Source organism: Bemisia tabaci, chromosome 2 (genome assembly GCF_918797505.1).
Source record: "Bemisia tabaci chromosome 2, PGI_BMITA_v3".
Taxonomy (NCBI): domain Eukaryota; kingdom Metazoa; phylum Arthropoda; class Insecta; order Hemiptera; family Aleyrodidae; genus Bemisia; species Bemisia tabaci.
In genome coordinates this window covers 5,766,975-5,782,966 of record NC_092794.1, presented here as the reverse complement: position 1 = coordinate 5,782,966, position 15,992 = coordinate 5,766,975, and the positions used below count along the sequence as shown (strand labels likewise).

At 39.3% G+C, this 15,992-nt stretch overlaps 1 protein-coding gene across 1 annotated transcript in view; it reads left to right on the top strand.

The window, feature by feature from the left end:
- Nos (Nitric oxide synthase) overlaps nucleotides 1-15,992 on the top strand; it is a gene marked incomplete in the record, with an annotated part of 155,723 nt that overhangs the window by 92,590 nt on the left and 47,141 nt on the right. The window contains 2 exon segments of the mRNA XM_072296611.1: nucleotides 10,388-10,527; nucleotides 14,911-15,085. Of these exon segments, the coding sequence (XP_072152712.1) occupies nucleotides 10,388-10,527; nucleotides 14,911-15,085 (315 nt within the window).

Genomic DNA, 15,992 nt, shown 5'->3' with positions numbered 1-15,992 from the left:
ACCTGCTGTTTATTCCTGATCTTCTATAGTTTTATCCTATTTTATCATTATTGGACGATATCCATTTCAGAAGTGATTATTCCCATCTTTTGGTCCTTTCTTTCTTATTGATCACTCTTTCCAAAGGCTCTGAAGATTAGGAAGAACAACTCCCGAAATGGTTATCATCCAATAATGAAAAAATAAAACAAAACTAGGAGATCAGGAAAAAAAGCAGGTAAAAATTACAAAATTATCATAAATCCTGATAAAAAAGAAAAAAAATCAACAAATATTTAATGAAATCAATTGAAGGCGCGAGGCGTCAACTCGCGATGCGCCATCGCGCCTTCAATTTTGCAAATGCAACACGGACATCCATCAAGCACGAATAGTTGTATCTCTGCGCCGTCATCAATGCGCGTCTTGTCTCTTGCTGTGAGCTGTGAGGTATCACTAAAGTTTGAAAATGAGGCCCGATTACGTCTCTCCGATTTTCGGCTGGGTTGCCCACGCGGCTTTTGAAGCACCACTACAAATAAAGCAAACGGAAGCAAACACAATATAGGAATAGTGCTCGAGCAAGAGACAAGACGCGCATTGATGACGGCGGCGCAGAGATACAACTATTCGTGCTTGATGAATGTCCGTGTTGCATTTGCAAAATTGAAGGCGCACTGGCGCGAGGCGTGAACTTGGAATGCTGCGCTTTATGCTGCCAAAAGGTGTCGCTCAGATTCGGGAGAAAAGTTAAGACCGAGGCCCGAATACGTCTCTCTTATCCTCGGCAGTTTTGGCATTCGATTTTCCCCCTTTTTTTCTTATCAAAGTAACGTCTGATTCTTTTTTTAAGGATTATTTGTAGACCTTTTTCTTGTATGTACCGGACCCACACAACTCGCGGAGCGAGTGATTTTAGCAAGCCTCGGGTAAATTTGACCTGAATTGGGCATCGTAGTGTTAAATATCAGTACTGTCTCTACTAGAAATGTTTCGCGCAAGTTTCGGCACGAAAAAAAATCAAAATATTACAATGCAGAACCAAATATTATTGATGGTCTGGAATTTGTTGTTTAAGAAGCATAATTCTCAGAGGCATAATTCAAGCATAATTCTATTGTATGTTACAGTTTATAGTGATTGAAACTTTAACTGTCGGATTAAAATTGTTTTTTTACGTCCTCTGTTGGCACGAAATTGATCTAAACCGCTTGTATTGAGGGGCTTGGAAGACGATGCGCATAAGTGCAGCTTTTTGCTATTTCGAGAAAAACGTGTTTAAAGTCTCTAAATTATATGAAGCCTAATGGCGGAAAGAAAGTTCAAACTCACATTTTGATGCCTAAAAATTGGATTTTACCAGTGAATTTTTCACAAAATTTATTTCAAACCTAGATTTAGTTGAAATCGCTAATATCTCAATCTCAATTATTTTAAAAACTGCACTCACGTGCCTTGTCCCCCAAGCCCCTCAATTTAGGTATATTTTGAGATTCTATAAATGTATCCCATTGAAAAATAAATACATCATGCCGATGGCCGTTCCGAGCAAATTCGACGAAAACTGCACAGAGAAAAATAATTTTGGAAATAATTTCTAAAGGCGGTAACGAGGATTCAGTCAGAAATCAGTTGCAAAGGTGTTGGATACAAATTTTTGGCGTTTAGTATCTTCAATCTTAATGATAAGACACAAAGTCCGCGATAAAACGCACGTGATAGCGGTTAGCATGCCTAAAATGAGCACAACATCTGCACTCAGAAATGGCTAAGGTAGTGCGGTCGAATCCGAAGCGCCTTCATTGGCCGTATATACTAAAAATACACTTGGAGGCTCGAATAGTTATCGTCCGCGCCTGGTAAATCTTCCCACCGGCTACCGGGACCATCGGGTCGATTCTTGAATCGTTATCGCACGAACTTGATCGATAAACCCCTATCTTACTTACCCCTATTCTTATCCCTGATTCGTCTCCTATAACAAGAAAAGTCAGCCGGAATTTTTTATAAAATCGCGGTTATATTCTAGTAAAAAATATAAATGTCCAAGTCAATTTTGGGGTGGAGTCATGTAACTCTGCCGAAGAAACGTCGAATTATATACAACAACGGTTGTATTTTGCGGCGGAAAATTATGAGACTTCTTGCCAGAATTTGTTTCAGCGCGGAACTTTGATATCGGTGTCAACATTGTCTCGGCTCAAAGCGTCAACGTACCGATTTCACACCGATAAATTATATCTCACTGGTGTTTCCTGAGGGGAGGTTTTCCTATTTGAAACGGCGAATTCACAGGTGCCGAATTTAGGGCTCGCAAGCGGAGGAACTGGAGTGAGTGGTTGCAATCAAATCTTCAGGTAGCGTGAGAATCCCGCGGTCACTACCCCGGCAAGCATCTAGTTTCAACCACCGTTGCCAAACGGAACAGCTTTTTAAAATTGAAAGATCTCTCATGAGAAACCTCTGCAAGCCAAGAAGAACACCATGTGAGCATTCTGATGTTGCCAAATTTCCTCCCATGAAGTATCTATTTTTGCAAAAAGTTAGGAGTTCTTTCTCTTCCAATGGTCTTATATTCTAGAATCTACAAAAAGCCGAAAAAAACCTACAATGGGATGGGCTATTGCAAACTTTTGCTAGAGCAAAGATAAGAGTTGTTACGCATAGAAAGTGTCTCAAAAATCACGATGAGCGCATCGGCAAAGTCTGAAATGCACTCCTTACTTCACAGTTTGTGTAAGAAATTTGCGTTTTTTCGAGCTTCCCGCTTCAAAAACAATACCACGGCACAGGTGAACATTTTGTCAGAGGAGTCATTCCATCCAGACCCCCTGCTCACAAGGATACTACGCAATATTCAACATAGCCGACGGCAATCCGCCAAACACATGTACGGGACGATAATGCAACACCGGCACTGATGATTTACTTTCATAATCTCAGCTTGGATCTGCAAATCTCATCTATCGCGCATCTATGATCAAACTATTTGTGATTCTACACTGTGATTCTATCCGATGGATGAGCGATAGATCAGCAGAATTGGAATACTGTGTTGAACGATTGCTTTGAGATGAAAATAATTGTTCTAACCAATCAGACACCTTGATTCACCGAGTGAAGAAGAAGAAGCGCGTAGGAAACCTAACCTCCGAATAGATCATTTATCGTGTTTTACTCGACTCCGTCTTATCAGCTACCGTGGCGCAGTGGATAGCGGCGTCGATATTCAGGTCGCTACCAATCCGAGCTATGGTGGGTTCGAATTCCCGCCGCGGCAGTATACCATCAGCCAATCAGAAGCACAGTTTTAATAGATGTCACACGCATCTACTGCCTTAGGGCCGGGGGATCCGCATCTATCAGTGGATCTATGGCTGGATCTATTGAAAATTAGTTCTGAATCGCTCGGAATTTCTGTCTCATAGATCCGCAGCCCGCATCTATCAAGGTCAATAGATGAGGGAATAAATAATCAGCTGCTGATAACAATCGGCCTGTTTACATTCACATTTTTCTTGCGTTGTTAGATATCCGCCTTGATTGACCTCGTGTTCTCCTCAACTTGCGCGCGAAAGCGTCGGCCATGTTGAGCAGGGATTGAATGGAATGCACTCCTTTAACGAAATGTTCACCCGTGCCTGTGGTATCCTTTTTGAAGCGGGAAGCTTCAAAAAACGCAAATTTTTTACACAGATTGTGAAGTTAGGGGTTCATTTCAGAGTTTGCCGATGCGCTCATCGTGATTTTTGAGACATTATCCATAAGGAAAAATTCTTATTTTTGCTCTAGCAACAGTTTGCAACAGGCCCATCCTCCTCGCGGGAATTTTAGTGAAAAAAATCTCAAGTTTTCCAAACATTCTTTTTTATTAGCAAGGATTGGGCAATGTCCTAACGTTCATACTACGTTTATTTATTGTCTGGTAAATTGATTGCTGCGCGGTCCGCCGAGTGATCGAAACGGCCGCTTAGCGGTCCACAAGAACCATGGTCATAATTTGAAAATTTGGAGACCTTTAAAGCATTTGATTGCCGTTATGCAAAAGATCATGGCAATCGACTGAGTGGACCTTTATTTGTCGATCGAATCCGCGTCGATCGGTTCACGTCGTTCGATTCACGTTTTTATTTTTTGATCGAGTCACGTCGATCGAATCCTCACCCTACCCAAATGGCAGTGATCGCGATAAGTTACGATTTGATCGGAAATTGTATTTCAATTTTATCGACGTCGCTTAGTCGCAATATTATTTGAATAAAAAAAAGCGATGAAATGCGATTTCATCCTATAGATTTGCGATAAAACGCAGATTTATCGCAATATTATCGAACAAAAAATCGAGATAAGTTGAGATAGAATTGCAATTTTATTGAATGCGATCTCATCGAAATAAAATGATGACAAGATCGAGAATAATCGCTCAGATATTGATGATCCTAGCGACTTAATCTCAAAAAAATCGTAGAAACTCGCAACTACTTTCAAAACATCGCAAATTTTTCTTTGAAAAATGCTACTTGGGTCCATAAATGATTGCTTTTCTGATTTAAAAAATCGATCAAAAATCCTTATCCCCGACACATATGGACGGTGTGCGTAGGCAATCGCATACTCGGTTTGCGACGTCGCAGACCTCCTGTCATACTTTTTTTTTTAAACGGAAAACTACTCAACGGCAATTCTTTAAAAATGTCATGATTTTTCTTCTCCATGCGAAAAAAATTCTGCAAAAACTTCAAGGAATTTGTCCTCTTTTGAAAAAATAACATTGGGCGGAGATTTTCAGACACTGCAAATGAGATATGTGATTGTGGACTTACGCCGTCGATATTTCTGGTCTGCTTGACGCTGTCCGAATGGATCCCACGCGTTTCCAACCCTCGCGATTCGGAGAGCACAGTCTGGCAAGGCGGTGAAGGAGCGGGGACCAGAACGAGATCATGAATTCATAACCAAAAAGTAATTGGGTTTGACTCATTTACATTCCCTTGCTCGGAGCCCGGGGCGCCCGAGGCTCGGCCGCTAATTATTTATCGGGTCAACTTTCTAATGTCCCGCCTAAACGCGTCCGATTAGCTTGCATCATTTAAATGCCAAATTTTCTCGTTCCGTGATTCCGTCGCGACGCCCGCGCAACGCCCCATCCCCGGCTTCACGTGAGCCACGAAAAGCTTGGCGTTACACGGACGTCACGGCTCATGGCCGAATGTGGTTATGCTTTTGTGTCGGGCGATTTCTTCAGCGTCCTCCGCCGCACAATGGATCGGGTCAATAGGAAAATTCGGACAACATTTGGAAACTTTAAACGCTTATAACTCCGTTTATACAAGATTTTGAAGTTCTAAAAGTGGCTCCACTGGTTTCCTCGTGTAATTTCCTTCATGAGGCACTCCCCTTTTAGTTCAAAATGTGACGAAATAAATATGTAAAATTGCAGTTTTAGTTACAAACTTCATGTCCGACTTTAATTGACTTGATCCACTGTGCGCTGGAGTTCTCGCGCCTTTATTAGCTCTTATTCCCTGGGATTTTCGTGTTTCCGTACTTCTCGCTCAAAATCGCAGTGAGCCCTTCTCCTGATGGAAAGAAAAGAGTCTGTTGTAATTCAGATAAATTGGGCGTATTTTTGCTAAACGGAACCAGAGGATTCATAGCCTCAGGTTGACATGAACTAAAAGAAATATATTGGAAAATTCAGGAGGCTGTGAAATTTTTAAAAATTATGAAAAATTCTTTTGGGGCGGGGTATGCAACCTGCACTAGAAAAAACCCAAGTAACACTAAAAATTCTAAATTTTTCAAAATTTAATTCATAAAAAATTAGACAATAATAATAATTCGTCAAAAATTCAATTTCAAAAAATTTAGCAGGTAAGCCTTTTTTTTAATGGCCTCTAGACAGGGTAAAAGTTGAATCACATCGTAACATTTTTTCTCGTCAAAATTTCACGAGAAAAGTGAATCATACAACAGAGAGCCTGGAAACGAACACTTAAACAATATTCCATCAATGTTAAATATTAACATTGGTTACATGGCAACAATACAAATAACGTCATCGGTATAATCTAACCTCCATTTTATTTGTGTTAAAAATACTAGTTACTATCTCTTTCAAGAGGTGATTTCCAAACTTTTCGTCGCGAGTGAATAATTTTTGCGTAATATTTTAAAGCGAAATCGTGTGATGTTTTTCCCCCGCAGTCATTCAAAATTTAATTACCGATCAGCTTTGATCATCCCGCGAGGCAATTTCATTGACGTTAATTCTCGCAATCAGCCATCAGAAAGTCCATTAACTTTTAGCCGTGAGCTCTGATTCGTATGATAGTACACTATTTACAAGGATCATAACCCCCCCCCCCCCTTCCTGAGCCGTAGTAGTAAAAACTTCACGAGCAGGCACACTCACAATGCGAGAAAAACTGGAAAAACTCAAACTTGTTTGCAGGCGCGAGGATACAACTATTTTAACCTGAGCGATGGTCGGGCGGTATCATGAAAGTTGAAGGCGCTTTGAAAATGTTTCGTTCCTTAACCGTGTGTCTTTTAGAGGGAAGTTTTTGGCAAGGTGTGAATTAAAGAAGTATAGGCACCATTTCCTCTCTAAACAAAAAAAAAATGCAATACTCAACGGAAAGTCTAGACATTAACTCCTAAACAAGATGTAATTGGTAACGATTGACATTGGACAAATGGTAAAAATACATGTGACTACGTTTACAAATCCTAACTTCCGTTTAATCTGTGTTTTAATTACTTGTTAGCATGCTTTGCGATTTATCAATTGATACGCCGTTTCAACGTATGGAAAAGGACCCATAAACAGGTTGTTCGCAACAAACATCTTAATAATCGATTCTTTACAATAGCTTCAAACGGGGAAATATCGGTAATTGATCATTTAAGCCTCGTCACTGGTTAATATATCCTTCAGGAGTTGACTTTCGACTTTCCCGTCGCATGCGTTTTTTACACGTAATATTTAGAAGAAAACACATATCGACGGTGAAACTACCAAACCACGTATCTCGGTTTGCGACGTCGCAGACTTCCTGTCATACTTTATTTTCTAAATGAAAAACTACTTAACGTCCAGTCTTAAAAATTGCTGTGATTTTTCCTCTTCGTGCAGAGGAAATTCTGTGAAAATTTCAAGGAATGATATTGATTTGGTCTACTTCAAAAAAATAAAATGTGAGCGTAGATTTTTAAACACCGCAAACGAGATACGTGGTTTGGTAGTTTCACCGTCGATATGAAGTTTTATCTGCGAGTTCAGACCATCGGCGGCTTATTGACTATCTCACTTGGCATTTGAACAAGTTCTTGATTTGACTATAGCCTACTACACTGGTTTAATATTTTGTGGAGAAATATGAACATTTCATTGTGTGAATCCTTTTTCACTGGGGATTTTTAAGATCAAACATGTGGTGTTTTTCCTAGTTTAGATCTTGTCTAATGGCCCATTAAGCAGTGTAGTGGCGGATTCCAAATAGGTAGATAATCGACAATCCAAGCTCATACTACCCAGCCAATGAGAGGACTACAAAAGGCAAAGATATCACAAATGGGTCGTTTTTAGCTAAAGGACCAAATCTTTTGAACGGGAAAACTTTCAAGAGTTCAATCCTGATACGTGCAAGAAGCTCGTTTCAAAATTTACATCGGTGTCAGGAGGATTTGGGTTTGAAAATGTGGGCATTTCGTCAATTCGGCGACAAACTTTACTTCCTACTTTATCATTTTCTACTTGATTCTATACATTAAATTAATTTGTCCTCAAAAAAACTGCTCAGTGCTTAGTCAGAAGGTAAGATGAAATGACGGTCAAAAATTTAGTCATCATTTCAACTCCCAATCCCAGATGTCTGATTGTTGTAAAATGATCATACTATATGACTAAGGAAATGCACCTTTGAGGAAAAAACAATTTTCAATGCATAAAATCAAGTAGAGAATGGTGAAGGAGAAAGTGAAGTTGAATGCGCCGGAATGACAAAAATCCCTTATTTCCGAACCAAATTCCTTCTGAAACCAATGTAAATATTTAAAATGGCTTGCTGCACGTATCAGCATTAAGATGTATACGAGCTTTTCCCGTTTAGAGGATGTTTGAGCCAACCCTGTTAGTGAACTCTTGGGGAAATAAAATAAATTAATATGATAAAAAATAGAGTGTGATAACAAAACTTTTGGTCCCTTGGCTGAAAACGACCCATATGCGCCTGCGAATAAGTCGTCTACAAATCACTCATCTCCCTGTTAGGCCTCAATTGTTGATGTTCCAAATTCTGCGGTCCCGAAAATTTTGCCTGTTAATCGCGAATATGTGGTAGTCAAGATTGGTCGACAAGCTACCGGTCGAATCAAAAGCTGATGCTTTGAGTGAATTCTGAAGTTTTCTTCGCCGTGAATATTTCGACTTTCACGTCAAAAGCAGAAAAATACGGAAGCTATCGGTTGCTTCTGATGCCGAAGATAATTTCAACTTGATCTCACCAACTTTTCAACATCTTCCCGGTACCGGAAGTTTTCTTTTTCTTTATTTTTTTTTTCTTCTTGCTCAACAGTGAGTGGATGAAGTCCCCTTGAGAGCCGCTGTCATGAACAATCTATTGAGAGCCATTAAATATATTCATCTGTTTATTAAGCCTTTGAAACGTTACAAGAGGAAGACGTGACTGTATTTTAGTTGCCAAATGGAAGCAATAATCGAAAATTAAAAATTGCATACTGAATCAAAGACACGAGTGAAAGATAGGTTTGATAGCTAATGCTTTTAAGTGTCATCGCATCGTTCTCAGAATTTAAATTAGTACAGCAATGAACCACTAGACAAGGTACGAATTTCAGCATTCTGATACATGTTTCTCAACCAAAATTTCACGTAGAACACGATACGCACAACGGAAATTACCAAAATCAACTCCTGACGAAGATATTTAATGATTCTTGATGCGTGAATTCAAACCACCCGCTCATGAAAACTCAATGCTCTACGTGATTCACATCGCGCGCTAAATGTTTATCATGACAGTCTCTGCGATGTAAAAATCTTCAACTTCAATCTTGACACTTTGGCTCAACTATAGCAAATTACCAATAGTTTGAACAACACATGGTGGAAAATGAACATTGCTCGATTGAGAAGCTTGCTGAAACCGTTGTAGTGCGCGATTTGACTCACGTAGAGCTTTGAGTTTCTTGTGAGCGGGCAGTTCAAATTCCTCGTAATCAGTGCGAAATAAAAACGTTAATATCTTCGTTAGAAGTTGATTTCGGTAATTTTCGTAGTTTGAATCGTGTTCTACGTGAAATTCTGGTTAAGGAACATGTATCAGATTGCTTAAATTCAGACCTTGTCTAGTGGTCCATTATGGATTTTCACGATGTTTCATATCGACGGCGAGGCGTGAAAGATCGACCATCGATATTTCTCCATTTGAAGCTATCGACGGTGAAACTACCAAACCACGTATCTCGGTTTGCGACGTCGCAGATTTCCTGCCATACTTTATTTTTTAAATGAAAAACTACTTAACGTCCAGTCTTGAAAATTTCTGTGATTTTTCCTCTTCGTGCAGAGAAAATTCTGAGAAAATTTCAAGGAATGATATTGATTTGGTCTACTTCAAAAAAATAAAATGTGAGCGTAAATTTTTAAACACCGCAAACGAGATACGTGGTTTGGTAGTTTCACCGTCGCTATGGTAAAGAATCTATTATTAAGGTGTTCGTTGCAAATATCCTGTTTATCAATCCTTTTCCATCACTTTAAATGGAAGATCAATCAATAGATCACAAATTACGCCAAGTCACTGTAATTCATACAGTATCATTTTGCAAGCTTTCAGCTTTGGCCTAGAGAAATTAGTCAGTGGTAAGGGTTATTTTTATGTTTGAATATTTAACTATCTATTGAGCTGAGAGTAAAAATATCGTTGGTTTTCAAATCAGACAAGTGTTAAGAGATCTATGACAAAATATGCGCGTAGATTCGTTACGGTATATGAGTTTAGGTTGTAAACACTGCCCAGTGATTGTGACAGTGACCCAGTGGTCTATTTCCTCAAAAATCCGATTTTCTCCGTAGCCCCTTATCGAAAAAAATTGTGGGAAATGATCTAAATTCGCACATCTGTTACTTCACAATGATGCAATACGTAGGTCAGTGGCGTGGCATGCTTAGCGACATATCGATTGATCTGCCATTTAAACCAATGAAAAAGGATCGATTAACAAGATGTTCACAACGGACACCTCAATAATCGATCCTTTACCATAGCTCCAAATGGGGAGGTATTGAGAATCGATCATTGACGCCTCGCCATTGATGCAGGTATACCCATAGCAGAAGAATAGCATTTCAAGATTCTAATAAAGATGCTTGGTGTTTCAGGTGTGCACTAAACTCGGATGGAAGGGGAAGCGGTGCAACTGGGACATTCTCCCTCTGGTGCTCTCGGCCAATGGACACGATCCCGATTATTTCGATCTGCCGCCCGAACTCGTCCTCAACGTTCCTTTAACTCACCCCAAGTAAGTACCTACTTCATCTCGCTTTCCATGAATCCTCCTCTGAGTGAGTCAGGTCTTTTGGACCCGAGGCTTGTACCAATGGAAAATTTGCAGCCAGAAATTTCATTGCTTCATCTGAGAGTGCCTAATGAGTCGAGCTCGCAGTATTTTTCATAATTTTTTTCTGGCATGGGAGATTGGAGAAAAATAGGTTTAAAAGTGAGAAAATTTGCCGCCCTTGACAGCATCTGGCGGCATTTTCCATTTAGCCACATGTATATTAGCAGATTAGGTTATTTTGTCACATTTTCTCCAATATTTGTCCAATTTAGAAACCAATCCTCGCACTCAGTTTTCCTAGCAGTATCATTCTAAAGATGAAATTCACAAAATTTCAGACACCTGCAAATTCTCCATTGGATCACATTATAAGCTTGCATCATCATTACATCGGGAGATTGGAAGATAATGAGAAAAACCTCAGGTGCAGTAGCTTCAGAACTCCTAAAATATGTTAAATGGGAAAGCATAAGAAATTGGAAGTTGACGAAGAAAAGGAAGAAGAGGCAAAGAGGAATAAGGAAGAAGAGGAATGAAGGAAAGGAGAGGTAGAAGAAGAGGAGAAATAAGAGGAGAGAGAGGAAGATGAGGGTAAAAGAATGAGGAGAAGAAATTTGTTCTGTTCCAATTCTCTCTCTTCCTCTTCTCCCTCTCCCTATTCACCTTTTCCTTCAATACTGATCTGACAACGGCCCTTTTTCAATGAACAAAAAGAAACCTCCTTACAAATTGTCATCGTATTCAATACATTTCCCATAAAATTTGATGTTCTTTCCCGATGAATTCAAGAGCAAATACCCTAAAAATCGTTCAAATTTAATGGACAACCCTAGGAATGTTATTCAAGGGGACCGGACCGGTGTGAAACCGGGCCTAATTCTCACGGAGTGCACCTCGAGTTTCCCAACTTGACTCCCTTACGCTGAATATTGCTCATCCCTATTTTCGCAAAGAACTCTTTTTATCTTTCTTTTTTTGTGAAGAGCAGGAAAAATTAAGAGAGCTACACCGGCGTGCTAAGGAAAAAAAAGTATGACAATTCGGAAGTTGCCAAATTTCCCTGTATAAAACGCGGATGTTTAGGGAAAGTTTTGCATATTTTTCCTGGAAATTTTCAGACATTTTAGATTAAATTGCAAACAAAATTGTCTGATATATCAGTAGAAAAATATTCACAGTTTTCCTGGCAAATGGAGCAGGATTTGCATGCAAATTTATTATTGCTTCATCTGAAAGTGCTTGAAGAGCTCATTTCACAGTATTTTTTATAATTTTTTTCTGATTTGGGAAATAGTTTAAAAATAAAAAGTGAGAAAATGCACCGCCTCGTGACGTCATCTGGTTGCATTTCCCATTTAAACACAAGTATTTTAGCAGATTAGATAATTTTGTCATATCTCCTCCAATAACTGTTCAATTCATGAACCATGGGTATCCCCGAGTCTAGTTCACTCTGTTGTTTCCACATAAACACAAAATTCATCGAATTTCAGACACCTACAAATTCTCTTTTCGTATTGAAAAGAATGTGGCAACGTCAAAAGATTTATACAGCGTTTTTCCTTCGCTCAAACAGAAAAAAAAGCCAGGAAAAAAAGGGGATGAAACTAGAGGGAAGAATACTTGGCATCGAAACAGGTAAACTTTGAATGATAAACATCGCCTGGTGGTGCGAGATACTTTACAGTGGCACCCAAACTGCATTTGTTTTTGCCCCGTTTTTTCTTTGTGTCAACTTTGAATACTTACGGGACTTAATCGCCTTATGAAATTAAATTTCCGCACGCTCGCGAATTCCCGGTGAAGAAAGTGATGAAGCGCTCCCGGTAAAGTTTAGCTAGCCATGCGTGAAGGGCCGCGGGTCGTATGCTGCCGTGCTCAGGTGAAACATCGTATGATCATCTGGGCGCTGCCAAATTTCATACCAAAAATCGAATTTTCTGGGGAAGTCGAGAGATACCCCCACCCTTTTCTGAAGAATTTTATCGGTAACCAGTGATATTAAAAGTGCCTTGCATGAGGTAGTTTTCCATTGACCCATGTACCATTTTTCAACGGTAAACTCGCTATATTTTGAAATTAACTTGCGCTTTTTCACCATTTTTTAGCGACAAAATCGCTATGATCATCAGCATCTAAGCGATTATCCTGGATCTTGTTGCTGTTTTATCTCTATGAAATTTTGTTCGATAAAATCGAAATTTTATATTAATTTATATAATTTTATAGTGCCTATGTAGTCATGGTTCAAAGTGGCATTTTCAACGGAAAAACGTGATATTTTGAAATTAAGTTGCGATTTTTCACCATTTTTTAGCGAAAAAATCGCTTTGATCATCAACATCTGCGGACAATCATCCTCGATCTTGTCGTAATTTTAATCTCAATATATCACGATTTTCTGTTCGATAATACTGCGATGAACCGCCGTCGATATATTTGCGATTTCATCGCTAATTTATGAGATGAAATCGCAATTTGTTATTCAAAATTATCGCAATAAATCGACGTCTGTATAGTGCGATGTATTTTCCGCTCAAATCGCAACTTATTGTACGCATGTTCTGCCGGGAACTTAAAAACGCTCCTTCACAAAATACAGCTGAGCGCTTCTCTAATACGAACGTATTAGAGCTCTTCCGATTGTTTTCACTCACGGCTTTCCTCGCTATCACGTCAACATCAGTATCGTAGTATTTCGGCTGTCATGGTGCGCTTTTACTTGGCATGTTTAATTTGGTATGTCTGAAAATTTAAGAGAAAAATATTCATACATTTTCAAAAAAATAAACATTTCACGGCAGGAAATTTGGCAACACTTGGATGCTTGTACGTATTGTTCCTTAGCGCGGGAAGATCGGGGGCTTGCATATATTTGAATGTATCAGTCGCTGATTTGTCTGTCCCCACCCCGTCCTGCGATGATGAATCAACTTGCGAAGTCATCTTTCCATATTTTATCGGAACGAGCTCGGGAAGTTTCCGCGGGCGAAATCGAGGGAACACGAACTTGATAAGGAACTGCGGTGGAAGCGATCGAGAGACGAATAAAAGGAATCGCGCGGCTTACACTTCCCGGTGGTGAAGTTGATGTTTTTCACGTCCTGGAAAATACAAGGTGTCCTACGGTTAAACCGCCAGACGGCAGGGGCGTATTTTATGGGTCAACAAACGAGTTTTTCACCTATAAAGTTCTCTCTACAAGTCACAACAGTCCGAGCTACTGCCCTTCAACGGTGGTGAGGCATGAATGCTCGATTATCGATTTTCCCCCATTTGAGGCTTTGGTAAAGAATCGATTATCAAAGTGTTCGCTGCGAACACCCTGTTTATAGAGCCTTTTCCATAGATTTAAATGGCAGATAGATTGATTTATCGGAAAGCTCGCCACGCCACTGCCCTTCAGTAATATTTGAACCATTTTTTAAAATTATTAAAAATTGGTTCATTGCAGAAACAACGTATTTGCTCTAAATGTTCAGGGGAAGAGGATAAAAAAGAAGAGGAAGTAACCCGTGTCTGTCCATACAGACACAGGTTTTTTCTTCTTCTTCTTTATCCTCTTCTTTACCTTCCTTTTTACCCTTCCTTCTCGTGACTGTTTTTCCCATCCTATTCTCATTTTCAGTCGTTTCCCTTTTGTCCTTCTCCCTACTCTCTGTTGTCCTCTATTTTTCTGATCTTCCGTTTATATTTTATACGCCACTGCTTTCTCTTCCTCTTCTTCTTTTCTATTTTCTGCTCTCGCTCCTATTTTTCCTATTTTCCTTTTTCTCTGCCTTTTGTTCTCTCATCCAACCCCATTTTTTCTCAAACCAAATAGGTGCTTTTTTGGATGAGCTAGATAACTAGTAATTTCGCGAAAAGTAGTCCGTTTGGGAAAATCACTGCTTTATCTGGACTTTATGCTTAGATTGGAATTAAAAAAAAAAAAAAAAAAAAAAAAAAAAAAAAAAAAAAAACTGACAGTATGGAATTGAAGAGTAATGACAGTACGAGATCATTACTCACTTTTTTATTTAAATCAGGTTCTACCAGCTACTCATGTACCTGTACCGCGCGCAGTGCTTCTTGAGAAAGATACAGTTAACGCCTTTATTTTAGCGCACGCAACGAGCGCATCCCTTTAGCACGAATAGCATCCTTTTAGCATCAGGATGTGACGATCGTTGTTGTGTTTGCTGCCCTCTGTTTATGTTCCAAAGTGTTACGCTCGAAGTGTCTGGGTTCATACATGCTTGGCTGTTTTAAGTAACCGGTCTCTCTGATAATGTGTAGAATATTCCGCCCTGAATTTACGATAAGAGTTATGTAGAAGTGAACTGATTACTTGATATTGCACAGGTACGAATGGTTCAAAGATTTGGGACTCCAATGGTACGGGCTACCGGCAGTTTCCAACATGGCCTTCGACTGCGGGGGAGTCCTCTTCACGGCCGCCCCATTCAACGGCTGGTACATGAACACGGAAATCGGGTGCAGAGACCTTTGTGATGTCAACAGGTTCAACATGACCGAAGTAAGTTCCCATTTTATTCCGAATTGGATTGAGTTGAACGGATGGTAACCAAACCACATTGATACAAATTATGGTTAAAATTACAATATTAGTGGGGTTTTGTGTGGACTCTGAACTGTACTGTGATTAGCAGAAAGAAACCATATTTCTCCTATGATACACGGAACTCGTAAACTTTCCGAGAAAAATGTACCTATAGCTCACTAAGTTCAAAATGCCTCCAACGCATGCTTCAGCTTAGGTCAACGATATAGAAACTGTAGATTTTTTGTCCGCACATAGTCTGTTTTGTCCAGTTCTTTACGTCCACGCATAAAATAAGTAACAGTGACTTGGTGCAAGCGTTATATTTTTCACCATGTAAAATTACATAATGACAGTATCAAAATGAGAAAATTGAGACTCTCAATCTGACTCTCTCTCTCTCAATTTGAGAGAGAAAGAGGTGTTGTTATGGTAACTCATTTTTTTAATGGAATGTTGCTTTCTGCTTTTGATTCGTCTTTTCAAATTGTCATGGGTGAATATTTGGTTTTATTTCTATCCTTAAAATTGTCAATATCAAATATACCTTGTTAGCTTTATAGCTTTTTTTCATTTTTTAATGAAAATATCACTGCATTTTAAAAACATTTACATTTTTAAAATGTGGCAAATATTTGTAAAACCTTTTCCAAGCGACGGCATCGATATTAATCTCTATGAGCCGTAGTTGTGTGGAAAGAAACTACACAAAAATGAATAGAAGAAAGGAAAAAACGAAGAAGCACGCAATCTTTAGTTTTAACCCATTTGTACATCGATCTTTTAGAGTCAAATACGTTCTTTGAGCGTTTGGTTGCACGTATACCACGCTGCAGCCCAGTAAAAGCGCAAAATATGAAAAAAAAATCAAAGTGCTTTAAAA